The 15,573-nt window shown below is 40.3% G+C and overlaps 1 protein-coding gene across 1 annotated transcript in view; it reads right to left on the reverse strand.

The window, feature by feature from the left end:
* Positions 1-436: 436 nt before the first annotated feature.
* Positions 437-15,573, reverse strand: part of LOC139939975 (uncharacterized) — a 35,783-nt gene continuing 20,646 nt past the window's right edge. The window contains exons 2-3 of the mRNA XM_071936152.1: positions 7,497-7,622; positions 437-6,603 (exon numbers count right to left, since the gene is read on the reverse strand). Of these exons, the coding sequence (XP_071792253.1) occupies positions 6,317-6,603; positions 7,497-7,622 (413 nt within the window). The 3' untranslated portion in view covers positions 437-6,316. The remainder of the gene's footprint in view (positions 6,604-7,496; positions 7,623-15,573) is intronic.

The following is a 15,573-nucleotide window of genomic DNA, read 5'->3' on the forward strand; positions in this document are numbered from 1 at the left end:
AAAAGTGCAGGGAAACTCAATTGTAAATATTTGTAAAATATGTTACGACTAAACATTTATTATTGTTGAACTTCTTTGCCGTCCACACAATCGGCACTGCCGAAAGTTGGTTGCCAAATAGAATAAAAAGACATTTAAAAATAAATCGAATGCGTTAGGCGTAACCCTTTAATTTTCATTAGTTGTGTTTTAGTTATACACTGTACAGGCTTAACACACGCAGACAACAATGACCATAATACTGTCTAAGACCAGTATCCGCACGTGACACAACTCAAATCAAACAAAAACATGTGAAAGTCTGAGCTAAATCGGTTATCATTCGGTCACCACAAAAGTTGTGAAATCAACCCCTTTAAATATAAGTTTCTCACTGTTTGCACACATCGTGTTTTTGACCCATGAGTGCCCCCCCCCCCTCCCGTCGTCGCCACGCCGCTGCATTTTAGACAAATAAATGTTGATGGAAGTTTTCCACAATGGCCATCTTTTATACCATGTATAAGTAAATAATTATATGCAAATATGTGAACTTTTATATTTTTAATTTACTGATGTAAAAATCCATGATATTGGCTTGAATACTCAGAAAAGCATGTTATTCTCGTAATTAATATGTTATTAGTGACTGGTTTACTTAAATAACTTCAATGGGCGTCGCATTAAGCCTATAGGGGCCTACTTGCAACGTGCTTTTATTTTTATAAAGTACAAAGTAAGGTAATTACCAAAAAGGTTTTTACTCTAGTCACAAACGAAATTTTGGTGGAGCACGATCCACGTGCACTGTTCGTAAGTTTAAACGGGAGAACTTCCACTGATTGGAAATTGGACTACAACTACACTAATGTTTTTTTGTTGCACAAATACCACCGACATAAAAACACACATGCGAGGCCTTGGCCTATTTCTGGGTCACTATGACCCCAAATCTTTTCCAAAAAGACACTGAAAATGGTCAAAATGCTATCACAATCCGAGTGAATAATGGTAATCCCTTTCCTGGTCAGTCTGCCCCCCCCCCTATATAGAACCTATACTTGATTCAAGTCTCGTTTTCGTTGGGGGAGTTTTCTGATGTAGGCAATGGGACTAAAAATAACAGGACTCTCTCACGGGATTGGGACTTGAGTCAAGTCTATGTGACCCAGAATCCGGGTTAATTCTTACCCGGAGTTTTGGGAGTGGTACCTTGCCCGGGCGGCTTACTATTCCATCCGGGCGGAATACTTATCTCGGTTAAAAAGCAATCCGCCTGAGCTGGATTAGATTACATTTTGTTTTCTGCCTTGTACCGACTCGTACCCAAGTATATGTTTGATATTTCACCCTTTACAGACAAAAGGCCGCTAGCATTCGTTTTGGAGCCTTGTATTGGTGTATTATTATCATTATTGTGTTGCATCTAAAGCTTGTAAAAACCATATGTGTTGTCACTTTAGATACCGAAGAGAAAATCAATAGGGTGTTAAAATAACACCAATGTAATTGCTTGTGCAACATAATATAACACCAACGTAATTGCTTGTGCAATACCTTGTTGTTACTTTTGATTCTCTTGAGGTATCTGTATGCGACAACACCCATGGTGGCAACAGTCAACTTTTTAAATGAAATCAAGGCACCCCCTAAAAAGGCCTTACACTTACTGCACGCAATTGGCCACATGGTTTTTTTTTTCGTTTAGCAAGTTGTGCTTATAGGCTTTATGATATTGGTCCCTGTGTGCCTTTTAAAGGGAAGGTACACTATTGGTAATTGTCAAAGACCAGTGTTCTCACTGACACTTGGTGTATCTCAACATAAGCATAAAATAACAAACCTGTGAAAAATTGCACTCAATTGGTCGTCGGAGTTGGGAGACAATGATGAAAGAAAAAATACCCTTGTTGGACGAGTTTGTGTGCTTTCAGATAGGAATGAAAGACTTCTAGCTTGAAGTCTTTTAATATTTTAGTGAGAAATTACCTCTTTTTCAAAAACTATGTTACTTCAGAGGGAGTGGTTTCCCACAATGTTTAATACTATCAACAGCTCTCCAATGATAGTTACCAAGTCAGTTTTTAAGTTAATATTTGTTTTGAGTAATTACCAAACGTGTACCTTCCCTTTAAGCAAACTGTCCCCTGAGCACGATCGGCTTGTTGGAGTGTAAGAAGCAGCACCTCTGCTACGAACCGGAACTATTCATTATTGACCCACTGCCATCTGCCATCCTGTCGCAAAAAAGACCGAACGATCAAGCACGGACACTTTGCGGTAACACCATGAAGAACAAAATAATCTTGAAGTTTTATTTGAATCGTGCACGGAATACTGTATTGAGCACAACCTGAATGAGCAGGTGATATCGACAGCCTGATTGTGTTCCCACCTTGAAAGTTGTCATATTCTATACACGGATAGTGTGATACAGTTACAGTATACTCCTAGATGCAGCGGTGCAATTTATGTTTAAGATTTGCCACATATATTTAACAGTATAAAGAGAGACTACCACACTTAATAAAGTAATCCCTCCCACAATATTAACTAAAAGAAATGCGTTGGTTCATTATTGTACAAATATAACGTGGTTTGAGGTTGACTAGTCGATATTAGCTCCCCCGAGGTATTGGAAGTTGACAAACTAAAGTTCCCGAGGCGAAGCAAATACCGAGGGGAGCTCATCATAGTCACCCGAAATAAACCATGTTATATTTGTTTTACTATACTTCATACATATTCAGTTACCGGAACATGAGTTTTGATCAAGAGAAAATGATGACTGTGAAACAAAATGCACATGATAAGTTTGTTCATGTGTTGGATGTCGCTTAGAGAGCGCTGTTCGTGCGTGTATACAAAACAGTACCACGATCAATGGCGCCCGGGGATGACGTCGCGCAATGGTAATGCGCATGACAAGTAGAATAGCTCCCGGCCGGGCCGGGGAGCTAGTACTTGTCATGTGCATTTACCACCTGCGTGAATGTTCACGTGCGCGCTTGGTAATTAGCAAAATTAACACCTGGCACGTGGTGATGTATGGACCAATGAGAACTCGACTCTCGGTCATGAATATGTATGAGGTATATTGAAACAACTATATCTCCCACAACATCAATCATGATTGTAAAAGAAATGCGTTTGTGGTTCATTATGACAAATCTATTTTTAAATAGATACACTTACAAGTATACATGGAAGATTGGATCGTGTTTTTATCCAAAAGTAAAGTACAAACATACTCCACATTGCTGTCAACAGCAATTTACACACTACGTTTTACGGCGTGCAAGTGTAAGCGTAAAAGCACAATAATGTTCACACAATATTATGTACAGCGTTGAAACGAAACAAAATGGGAGTACAACACTAGTGTAAAATTTTCGGTAGTACATTTAAATCATGAAAGCTCATTGTGTTATAGTTGTTACAGTTACACATAACTTCTACCAGGACGAAATATATGTCTTACTATTTGGACGATGAATTGCCTCGTGAGACATTAAAATTAGGGAAATTCGCGCCTGTGTTTTGATGCTAGCGTGTATGCGTTGCTACCTGGACCTTTCCATTGCTGATAAACAAACCGGGCTGGTTGGCACAGTTCAGGGCCCGATTTCACAGAGCTGCTAAGCACAAAAATTTGCTTAGCATGAAATTTCTTCCTACATAAAAACAGAATTACCAACAAAATTTCAATTTGTTGCATATTGCTTGTTACAGGTATTCGGCTGATGTTTGCTCATCCTGAAAATCATGCGGAGATTTGGTTGGCAATCCTGTTTTATCCAGGCAGAAATTTCACGCCAAGCAAATTTCTGTGCTTAGCAGCTCTATGAAATTGGACACTGATGTTTTACCCAAATTCAACATTTCCTGCAAACTTTATACCTCTTGTTGGTTTCCAACAACTTAACAGTTTGATAACAAATAGGCCTAGCATATTATGTGTTTTGGTTTTGCATTTACTGCTTTCGCTATATAGTTTTCAACCTCGGTTGGCCAAAACCCGCGCCGTGGCGTTGCAAAATAAAAGGATGTATTGCAAAACTCTGTGGGGTTTCCGAAGCAATAGTCCCTGTACGCATGCGTGAATGTAATAGCATTTTTCACGGTAATAGCTAATTAAAAGGCTCTGTCTTCGTCCTTCGCTAACCTCGGCTATAATTACTTGATTCGATTGGATTACCAGAAGAAAAAAACCCTGTAAAACAAAAACGAAGCACCGAATATTGTTCAACGTGAAAGCACACTGAGAACCACATTTTTGTGTGAAATTTACTATTTGATTTGCAATGTGGTGGCGTACCTTTGTTAATACATTAGAAAACCACAGCTCGCAACACAATTTTAAAGTTGCTGCACTCTGTGACTGAAACGAAACAAGGTAACAAAAATAACCAAAGCAAGTGAGATTTAATTTGGACCATAAGGCAATAATTTGCCAGCCTTTGACGTATACCTACATTTGCCAAACGTCATGTCCATATCAACGTTGCTCGTAATGGGCTAAAGCCGTTGGGAATTCTTGACTACTTACTTCATATCTCACCAGAGAGTCTAAGACTATAAGACGTGTCATGAACTCCCTGTTTCCATGGAGTCAGATGCTCAAAGTGTGTAGCTCTCCCTTGTTGAAATGGACGTCCGGCCTTGTGATGTTGGGTGATTTCTCATTAGAAAGTTCCAAAATTTTCTGTTGATGATGACATTTGCAAACTACACCATGGTGACGTAACTTACGTGTCCATACATGTAAGAAACACATATCTACACTATAATAGATCTCTATGATGTGCAGCTGGCGCAATTATTTATTGTCTGCTGTGGATGAAGACATTCAGAATGTACTGATCGAAACGTCGACAATTTGTGTACACCGCATTGTACTCGTCAGAACCGCTTTAGTCGATTGATCTGATGAGATATTCATAATTCATGTCACTGTTTGTCCCATCCCATCGATGCTAGAAAGAAAGTTTGTACACTGTTCTCATCCAGGTTCTTGCTGCGGATAGAATCTGGTCGTTGTTGGAACGGAAACAGGTCAACTAGTAGCCCTACAATACAAGGCCGACCAAATCGTACTCAACTCGTGCGTCTATAATGTTTTAGGGTTGTATAACCACAGACCAAACCCCACAGTGGGGTGAGGTACAAAGCAAAATGTTTAAAAAAAATTGACTTGAATTCGTAACGGATTTTAGACTTGTATATATTATGTTACAAGGACGAGGATGAAATCCAATAACTTCTTTGGGTTAATTTCTGTACGATTTGGGAACTATAAAGAAGATGCACATTATTGTTTATGATAGTTAAACAAGGAAAGGGAACGCCCAGATTTGAAAGAAATATTTTAAAAATCTGTTTTTATTGTATCTATTGTGCGTTCCTTGTTTTACTCTCACTTCTGTTTGGCTGTCATGTTGCCAAAACATTGAAGTAGAAAAGTGTCATACATCACTTACAAAATGAGTAGTTATTAATTCTTAAAGAAACACAGTCATGCAATTTTACACTATTTTTTTGTTTAGACGGATCTACAGGCTTGATCTGTTGGACGCAATTTTATGAAGTAAAAATATTAAACAATGTGAAATGGTAAATGACTCTGCGATCAAAGTTAATAAAACCAACACAGTCGCAAAGGCTATGAACATTGCATTAGCCGAATCATTCACACACTGGCGTCCATCATGGTTACCAGTGATCGTGCGTTTTTCAAAATGGCCGATGAATATATTGACCAACAAGACCATCCAGCTCACCGTGTTCATACATCCCATGTACGACATTCTGTGGGGAAATTGTGTGGTGAAATCATACAACATTGGGAACGAGGTTGCAGCACGATGACCTGTGAAAACGGGAAAATGGATGGAGTGCGTGACTCGTTGTACCATTCGAAGCAAGCCGGAAACACAACTGCTATTTCTTGTTAAGCTTGCAAGCAAAGCGAAATACAAGGTAACGACTATTAGTTGAAACTGTCGTTCTTGGTGGTTGGGTGATGGAAGTAAAAACTGTGTTTATTTGCGTGCTAGCCAGTAGCATCATCTACGGTGGCAGGTTGTATCGTTGGTTGGCCTGCATAACTATATGCACGTACGTAATTGCCAAAACGAGATACCAAACTTTTCCGTACCAATTTTGTTCCAAGTACGCAGGCAGGTCGTACGGTAGCTTCACAAAGGCAAGTAGGACCTACACCTCACTCCGTATTCCCTTCCCAGTGCCCTAGATCCATTGGCGATAGTCAAGTATTCCTCTGGTAGCATAGCAAGAAGTTCGCACAGTTGCCAAAGTTCTCATTTCACATAAAAAGTCACCGCCAATTACATCTTCCGTATCCGCAACGCATCCAGTGCCAAAGAATACCAGACGACAGATACGTTACCATGACAACCCCGCCAAATAATAAAAGAGGGCTGGCGTTTTGTCTGTGCGCAGACGACAGCATGTTGCAGTTGTTTTCGTGGCAACACCACACGCATATATAGTCCTCGTTACTGACGTCGCATTTGCCATTGTTGTAAGTTTTTTGCTCCTCTGAACAAAAAGTGTCGTCAACGCAACTCCTGGTGACTGTTTTCGGTCTGTAGTGGCTGCCACCTGCCAAAATGAATATACAAATCAGCATCCGGTCAACACACATATTCAGTTGTAAATAATTCATTTTATGATATTGAAATCGGCTTCCTTAGTAAAAAGCTTTAAGCTTTGGAATGTTCAAACAATTCTCATACAAAATAGACCCCTTGCAAAGGCCGCCATGGCTGAGCTCAAACAACGAAATTGTACAACTCTCAGCCAATGGTAGGTCTTCATTTGACCTCACTGGAGGTCGCTGTTTGAGTATGTGACGTCATGCAAGGGGTCTTTACTTGTACAGCACAGAGTTACCACGCTATACTTCTCTAGCAGAGAAGCAAAAATGACCGTATCTGGGTTAAAAAAAAAAAAAAAATTCAAAAACGTCCAACCTTTTTTTCCTTTTTTTCTTTTTTTTTTGCTGAGCTAATTTCCTGTCGCCTACCTCCCCTGACTGACCCCTTTCGTAAACGTCACGTACTGTCTGCACGATCGCCATTTTGGGAGACATGTTTTTCGTAAAATATTGCACCACCGGTATAGGCCTACTAAATTCATATAGGCCTTGTCACACAGGGCAATTTTACAGGCAGTGTAGAGGCAAGCATATGTATTGCATGCTAAAGGACAACTTCGGTATAGTACAAAAGACGTTTTTCTATTAGCATCTTTCCGAGATTGCCTGGAAGTGGTTATCTGTATTGCCATTGTGACACCCTTAAGCGCCCAATCCGAAGGCAATGTGTCCACTTATTTGGCTCATTTATCTCTGAAAAGACTCTTCTTTTCCCTTACTTCCTGCCCCCGTATTCCTGTTCCATCCTACCCCCGTATTCCTCTTCCCTTAATCTCAAGAGAAATGCGAGCGATGTGTCGACCCTCCTGCATTTTAAGCGCCAATTTCCACATCTTACCTTCGTATTTGATTTGTGTGAAGCACGTGTGGTATCCAACGGTGCATTGATCTACATAACCGTTCTGTCTGCATTCGTCATCGTTTCTGGAAGTTGCTGGGCAGGAGAAGCACTCCATTGTTTCAGCTGCAAAAAAAAACAGTCAAAATTAATTTTTTAAATGAATGCATTTTGACCCCGATTATTGTGATAAGGGATAGATCGAACATTTTTCTATGCAGATACGGATGAGGTGGCAACTTCCTCATGTAAAAGAGTGAAAATGTCACTCTCCTGTTCGAGTGGTATCAGTTTCGCTCTTTAGAAAGTGAATGTCAATCTGTGTCCCTCTTTCTGAGTGAACTTGAAACTAACTTCACTCTAATCAGATTAAAGTACCCGTCTTTTACTTTGAAAATAGTTGTCCGCCATAATGGCTCTTGACAGAGTGGTATGGGGACAAAACGAGTGGTGTTCACTCTTACATTCTTGACAATGACACAACAAAGTTTACTTTTTATAGATCATTTTACCTGCAAGATATTTCGCTTTATCCCCCGTTTTGTGAGTAGGCCTATTCTGTTATTCTATACGCATTTGATATTTTTTCTCTTTATCATTTCTGAACCACAAACTTAGGTCAGTTACAAGATATCCGCATGATAGAAATATTTAAAATATAGCATTTGTATGTTTCGTCCCTCTACATGGTGCTATTTTTACCTTTCAATAGACGGTCTTGTAATTGGAAGTACATACGCAAGTAAAATTTATAATCCCACCACAATAAACACACACAGTGAAACTCCTTGTTTTTAGGTTGTCATGACGTATCGTTATAAACCTGTACATTAATATACCAGTATAATACACGTTGATATCAATATTTGATAAGTTTTCCCTTTTCCAGAGTTGAAGGAAAACTAATCATATTGCTTAACACGCCGAAAGCGACATGATTTAATCACAGATCGACCTTGTCACAAGCCTTCCTACACGATGCCACTAAATCACGTCGTGTATAGAATTGAGGAGGAGGAGGAGGAGTAGGATGGAGGGGGGAGTAGTTGTAAATGTAATTCATTTTACGTCTTGATTTTTATCGAGAGCGAGTCCGTCTCCACGCACACCTGCCAAGAGATTACGAGGGCCGGCCCATAGTGGAGTGGTCGAGTCGCATGTGGTATAACCCCATCTTCCTCTAATTGATGTGTAGTAATGCTAGGCACGATCGCCACTAGGTAATCAAATGAAGGGAAGACCTGTCCGTAAAGGTTATAAGGACACATGACACGGCGACCGATCGAAAGGTATAATATCACATGAGCTCCGACCAATCTAAAGATGCAGGGGAGTTTTGCATTCCCCAGAGGGAATCAGCTCCTCATAAATTAACGGGGGTGAACAAAGATAATGGAGACCAGTGCCGCTAAAGCAGCGTTGCACCATAGGGATATTACATTATAGGCTAATTGAATTGTGAAATAGGACTATCCGCAACATGCACGAACTTATGAGGGCGCCGTTTAAACAAGGATTTTCTACTCGATCTCTTATACAGTTAAAGGGTAACAGCATGCTTATAATGTTTTAGAAACCAGTCGATCGCGAAGACAATTTGATTTCATATAGTTCCAGCTATGGATCTATGATTTGTCTTGGGATGCATTAAACATCGTACAGTTTAGTATCCCTTGCAGCCCGACGTCTGACGTCATGAAGATACCAACATTTTACCTTGGTTGGTATCGCGGGCTTAACATGCGTGCACACCAGCTCTCGGAAGTGCAGTAAAGGCTATTCTGTGCACTACGAAAATCGCATGCCCAACTTTACTAGGTCTATAACACCAAGGTGCCCAGTGGTTGAAAGCCTTAGAGGCTATGTAAAAAACGAGAGCTTAAAATAGCACACTAAATTTGTACATTTCTGGGCAAGTTTATGATCCGATGGGTCGTTTTGAACGAGAAGTTTTGTTGTCTTAGACCGAAAGTGTGACGTTTGGCACTTTTCGCAACCGCGAGTCTAGCTACGGCTATCGCTTCGGCTCCAGTGATTTTGAAAACCTGCACTATAACCAATAAGCCGATGGCGAGAGCCGTGGTTTGGAAAAGGCCTTTTGCCAAATGACGCCAAATCTATTTTGTTCCATTGTATTATGATACGAGGCGACTACTCAGACGATTTACTCAATAGATTAAGACCCACAGGTCGCCAGACTGACACAAGTTTGGTATACCACATCATTCGTATCAGCAAATGCCTTAAAGGGAAGGTACATGTTTGGTAATTGTCAAAGACCAGAGTTCTTACTTGGTGTATCCAATCCTAAGCATAAAATAACAAGCCTGTGTAAATTTGGGCTCAATTGGTCATCGAAGTTGCGAGAAAATGATGACAGAAAAAACACCCTTGTGTATTTGGTTTGAGGTAACACCATGTGTGTATCTACTTGCCAGGTAGAGTTTGTTCTTAGTGAACTGTCTTGCTTTATTCTACTGTCGCGGAGTAGATAATCGGAGGTTCAGGAGACTTCTCAGTTCTGAAAAGAACTGTCCTGCTTTTTAACTTTTACCAGGGCGGATGGTATAGAAATTAGACTGGACTACTACTTTAGCTTATAGGATCGTAATTAACTGTACTGCCGCGGAGTCAGTTCTGAATTGGTCTCAACGTTTCGACTAGCTTGCTCTAGTCATCGTCAGGAGACTCTACTCCGTGGCAGTAGAATAAAGCAAGACAGTTCCCTACGAACAAACTCTACCTGGCAAGTAGATACACACATGGTGTTACCGCAAACCAAATATACATTGATACCTCACCATGCAATGCCTCAAATCCTATATAAAAACACCATTGTTGGACGAATTTGTGTGCTTTCAGATAAGAATAAAAGACTTCGAGCTAGAAGTCTTTTGTTATTTTAGTAAGAAATTACCTCTTTCTTAAAAAAAACGTTACTTCAGAGGGAGTCGTTTCCCACAATGTTTTATACTATCAACAGCTCTCCCATGCTTGTTACCAAGTCAGTTTTTAAGTTAGTATTTGTTTTGAGTAATTACCAAACGTGTACCTTCCCTTTTAACATATAAACCCACGATTTTGAGAAAAGAGACGGTTATTTTTTGTTCGATATTTGTCATTTAGAGGAAAACATGTTGTACGTATAGTGATGGACGCAAGGTAACTAATATACTCGAACTCCATGATGATAAGACTTCAACAACCTTTTTGTACAAAATTAATATACACTTCAAAATCACTAAACTAAAAAACCAGTACGTTATGCAAATGTCGTACACAAACGACGTTTGTTTTGTCTGATAACTGTACAGGGTACGAAAATATAACAAACCTTCTTAGTTTATTAGATAAATTACGCAAATTAATTTGTTGCAAACAACTGGTTATTCTGTTTCAGTGCCAGGGTTCAACACCTATTTGCTTACAAAAACGGCCATATTATGCATAATACACTCCATGTTACATAGGCTCATGTTGTCATCACCAGTGTGATGAACTCTATTCGCTATGCACAATGTCCTGCGCTCGTCATTACTTAAACATCTCCGCAAGAAACAGCCTTATTAAACACGGTCTCCAATAATAAAATTGCCGGAGTTTTGCCTCGTTTAAGCAGACTTAAAAACGGAAGTGAGGGGAGCGTGGAAGGAGAGCCGTGGGGCGAACCCAGCGCGATAACTCGTTTACATACCCCCCGTTAATTAGAGAGAGGAGTCCCCTCGGCCGTTCGCGCTACGGATCAGCGTGGGGGGACTTTTACTTCACGCATGGACTGTAATTGATTGGTGTATCGTGTGTATAAATGTATATACATGTATATTTGGCAGCTACGGTGAACCTGTAATGCTAGATCTCATACCCACGCTAAGTTGTAGCCCCAAAAAGTTTTCCCGAGGGGTGGTGGTCAAAGTATTATGCTGAGTTTTTTCCTATGCCGCGCCTAGCGGACCTGGTTAACCGACATACCTAGCAGCTTGAGCCATGTTTCCGTCGATGCCGCTGATTTTTCAAGAGTCTGGTTGTTTGAAATTTGAATTTTTTTAATTAACAGCTCCCGCCTTTTTCCATCGTTGCATTCGGCATAGCCGAAGTCCTAGTTTAGGTCAGTCAAGTATATGAGTGGAGTACCATCTCTTCGGCTACCCATCCGCTAATAAACCACAGTTTGCCGCTGGTCCAAATCATGCCATCCTCATCAAGTTGTACAGATTGGATATTGTTGTTGTCTTCGAATGCAACATTCCTATGTGCGTTGACCATGACGTCACACGCATGCGTATCTGCTGCATACAAGCCCAAAGTTACCACTTCTTCTGGCAGTAAAGCTGGCATACGTTCGTGTGAAATGTATACCGAAGGTCGTCATTCTTCTTTCAAATGCATTTCTTATAACATAAACTTTTCATTTAGAGACGACCTTTAGTCAATGAAGAACGGAAAAGCCAAAGTCCCAAGTGCAACCAATCTGAAGTACGGTGGACACTATTGGGCTTGAGGGTACCAAGTCAAATTTACCCTTTAGGCCAAATAACATGTCTTCAAAATGGGATTTGAAGCACTGTTGACTAAAATAAAAATTTGGTGTTGCGGTACGGTAACGCCGTGAGTGTATATCTACTTGCTGGGTAGATAGTGTTCTTTGAGAACTTGTCTTGCGTGGCTCACAGTGAAATTACTTCACACGTGCAGACGACCGATGACAGAGTCACTGGATTGCTCTTTTTTGCTAAACTGTGTTTGTCGGTTAATTAAATCAAGAAAGAAAATGTCTGCGTCAATGTCTGTTTTGTACGTCATTTTCACAAGCCTCCCGTGCTTTGAGGGACACTTTCAACTAATAAAGTCACACCACCCACGTGTTTTTTCGTTTTACCGCCTGGACTCTTTACCCGATCCCGACGAGAGTGGTTTCATTGTAAATGAGATCCGGTCAAGAAATCCACTTTGTTGTCTTAAAAAACAACCTTCATTTTGTTTATTATAGAATTCCCAAACTTTCGGAAGCAAATCTTTAGCCCATTAGACTGTAGGGGGAATAGTCACGGAAATGCTGTTTTCAATAAATATTTCTTCGCGGAAGTCCACTAAATATCATACCCGGAACCCAAACAACCTCGTGAGGATCCTGACGTGTGCATTTTATACCTTACGGCACTTATTTGCATCTCCATCTTGCAATATTGTCCACCATTCATTATTGATGCTTTATCACGTTCGAGAGAGTTCATCTGTAAAAGCTAAAGTGAAAAAGCTGTATACATTCTATAGGATATCACTAGTTATTGAACATCGAGTTCAAAGTTCTAGCCTAGCAGAGCCGAAAATGGGTGTCTTATTGAGAGAAGCAATGGTTTAAAAACCCAGCAGGTTTTAACATGTAGTGTGCTTTGGATAATGATTCTTAAAACCCCAACTGTTTTGTTGTCGTTAAATTTTGGCTTCCCTTCAGCCTCGGTTCAGATTTCAATGCTCTGAACGCGGAAGAACAAAATGGCGCCACCATGATGCTGCTTGAAAGGTGACCTGGAGTTTTAGTGTCAGCTTCCAAACACATTTTGTGCTAATAGATTCAGCTGTATCGTACGTCATCATATTACTTTTCTATCACACTGACTTCGCAAGAACTCTGATGATTAATTCCTAATTAACTGAATGCTACCACCATGTGTGTTTTCCTACACGCCAGCTTCAGCCTCTCTTTCCTAAGGGCGACTTAAGTTCCCGAAACCAGAGTGTCCGCAGTTCCCATAAGGTGCAAGCCTATACCGTATTGGTTTACCGAGTTGTCTGAAAGTGTCATCCTCAAGAAATATGTTCCACCATTTTGGTCGTGTTCACTGTACCCAACAACATTAATGGATGCTAACATTCATCGAGCAAAAAGGAACCAGACTATTTGCCATTCCATCCTCGGTTTTGTTACATTGATTTGTACGGGAGAAAATCAAGATGGCCGCACCATGAAAACGGTCTAAACGCGTGCTGCCGCGCAATCAAAATCATAATATTACCATTCGCTCATATGCCTTAGTTAATGTTTCATACAACTTATTTAGCAAATGTTAGATTTCGCAGCAATACCCCCATACCTCTACAAGACGTATATGGACACCTACATTTCAATGAATTTTGTTCTCAGGCTAGCTGTGAAGTTTCCCCTGAGAAACCAACTATGGATTGTTGAGTAACGACCCTTTAAGATGGTGTGACGAATTCAGTCATGACAGGAGGTACTTCTTGGCTCACTGGCGTTTCTTCATTCAAGAACAGCATCCGTCCATGATTAATTTGACATTTCGCTCTGACATATTTCTTTTCTTTTGGCGTCTAGACTTTATTTATATACAAATATATTGATGGAGTCAGCGTGGGTTCTTCAATACTCAACAACTATTCATCTGATGACACGACGTTTGTAGGACAAGTCAATTCGTAACGTAGAAAAATAAACTTGGCCCCAGTCCTTTGATTAAAGACAATGTAACCTGTGGCATCACATGTTCACAGACGGAGACCCAGGACTTCCTGCCGGCACGATATGTGCACAGCGCAATGGCAGAAAACATCAACTCTGATGGTTTGAAGATTGCACTGTCTGATTTCTATCAACTAATATTGTGTGAAGGCTTCCTGCAATTGCTTCTTCTCACACGTAGGCATAAACACTTGCTTTACTGAGATGTAACACATAGAGACATCCCAACAGCTTATAGTTCCATGTGATGCATCTCTTTGGATTTCATTGTATGGTGCATGTTTCCCTCCAATCCAACAATCTAGACTGTTTTAAGAGGAACATCAATTCTTACACCTTCAGCTCCCTGCTGAGTAATTTCCATCTTGCATTTTCCTCTCGTAGCCCCTTACACAGGGAGTGGCTTTTAGCCTTGTCTGGGGAGGAGTTTTTTTTTCAGCCGTTATTTTGTATAACACTTGACCTAAATAAGTGTTGAAATTATGAAACAAAGTGTACAACTTCGGCCGTTTTTAAAAAGTAAAATTACGCGAGGAAATAGTTAAATTTGGAGCTGAAAACACCACAAATAATCGAAGTAACAGAACGCGATAAATTTCATTCTAGACCTATAAGCCTACAGCAAATTGTCAAATTATTATACTGTTCTCACGTTACGAAACTTACATACCCTCCAATAACCGAGCAATTTCCATCGGACATCTCATTTATCCTTGGATGACATTGATTTGAGTAATGTTGTGTGTTTAAACGCTAAGTACCTCCGACAAATTGATTTGATTTTAGAGAGAGAGAGAGAGGGGGGCTGTGACTAACACTTCACATCTCCAGGTGTGGCCAATAATTTGACGAAACGTGACTCAGGACGACATAAAGAATGGAAAGATGCCACTTATACGGTGACATGGCTACAAGGCTACAATTTATTTTTACATACCGCGCACATAGAGTCTTGTCATTTGATTGGGGGCACACGCGTCACGTGTCGTTCATTAACTTGCCTTTGATTTACTTTCGTAACCATTCAAGATGTCATCCTGAACATGCGACCGACCAAGAGTGCGCCCCACTATTAAATCAAGTCCCATTAGTATACAGAAGTGCAAAATGCTAAATATTAAAGAATACACGTGTCAAACATTTGACTCCACAAAATGGTGTGTCGTGTTCGTTCTCGACGTAAAAGGAAAAACGTGCATGCAGTCTCGAGGCATAATTTGTGGATCATCGTATTATACTTTTACAAACATCTTTCTAACCATATGCTTTTTACAACGCTTTTCTAATTCATAGACCTACTCGCCCGATCCAAGGCAACGTGTAACTTTAAACTGCCATGTAGTCAGCACACTGTTGTAAGAAAAATGAATGCGTCCTCAGATGTTCCCTTAGCATTTGGCTCCAAGTTTCCTGCAAAATATGTCTCGTGTGGCATGGCCTTATAAAAGTCTTTTCACATGCGCCCCTCGGGTCTATTAGCCTAATTTGCTTCTTTCAAAACCAGTGTTGTGTAAAAGATCTTGTCGAACCTCAACCAAAATGGTATACTTCTTACGGTTGCTTGCTGTAAATAACAAAAAAATATTAATTGATAGATTT

The sequence above is a fragment of the Asterias amurensis genome, chromosome 7, assembly GCF_032118995.1.
Source record: "Asterias amurensis chromosome 7, ASM3211899v1".
Classification (NCBI taxonomy): domain Eukaryota; kingdom Metazoa; phylum Echinodermata; class Asteroidea; order Forcipulatida; family Asteriidae; genus Asterias; species Asterias amurensis.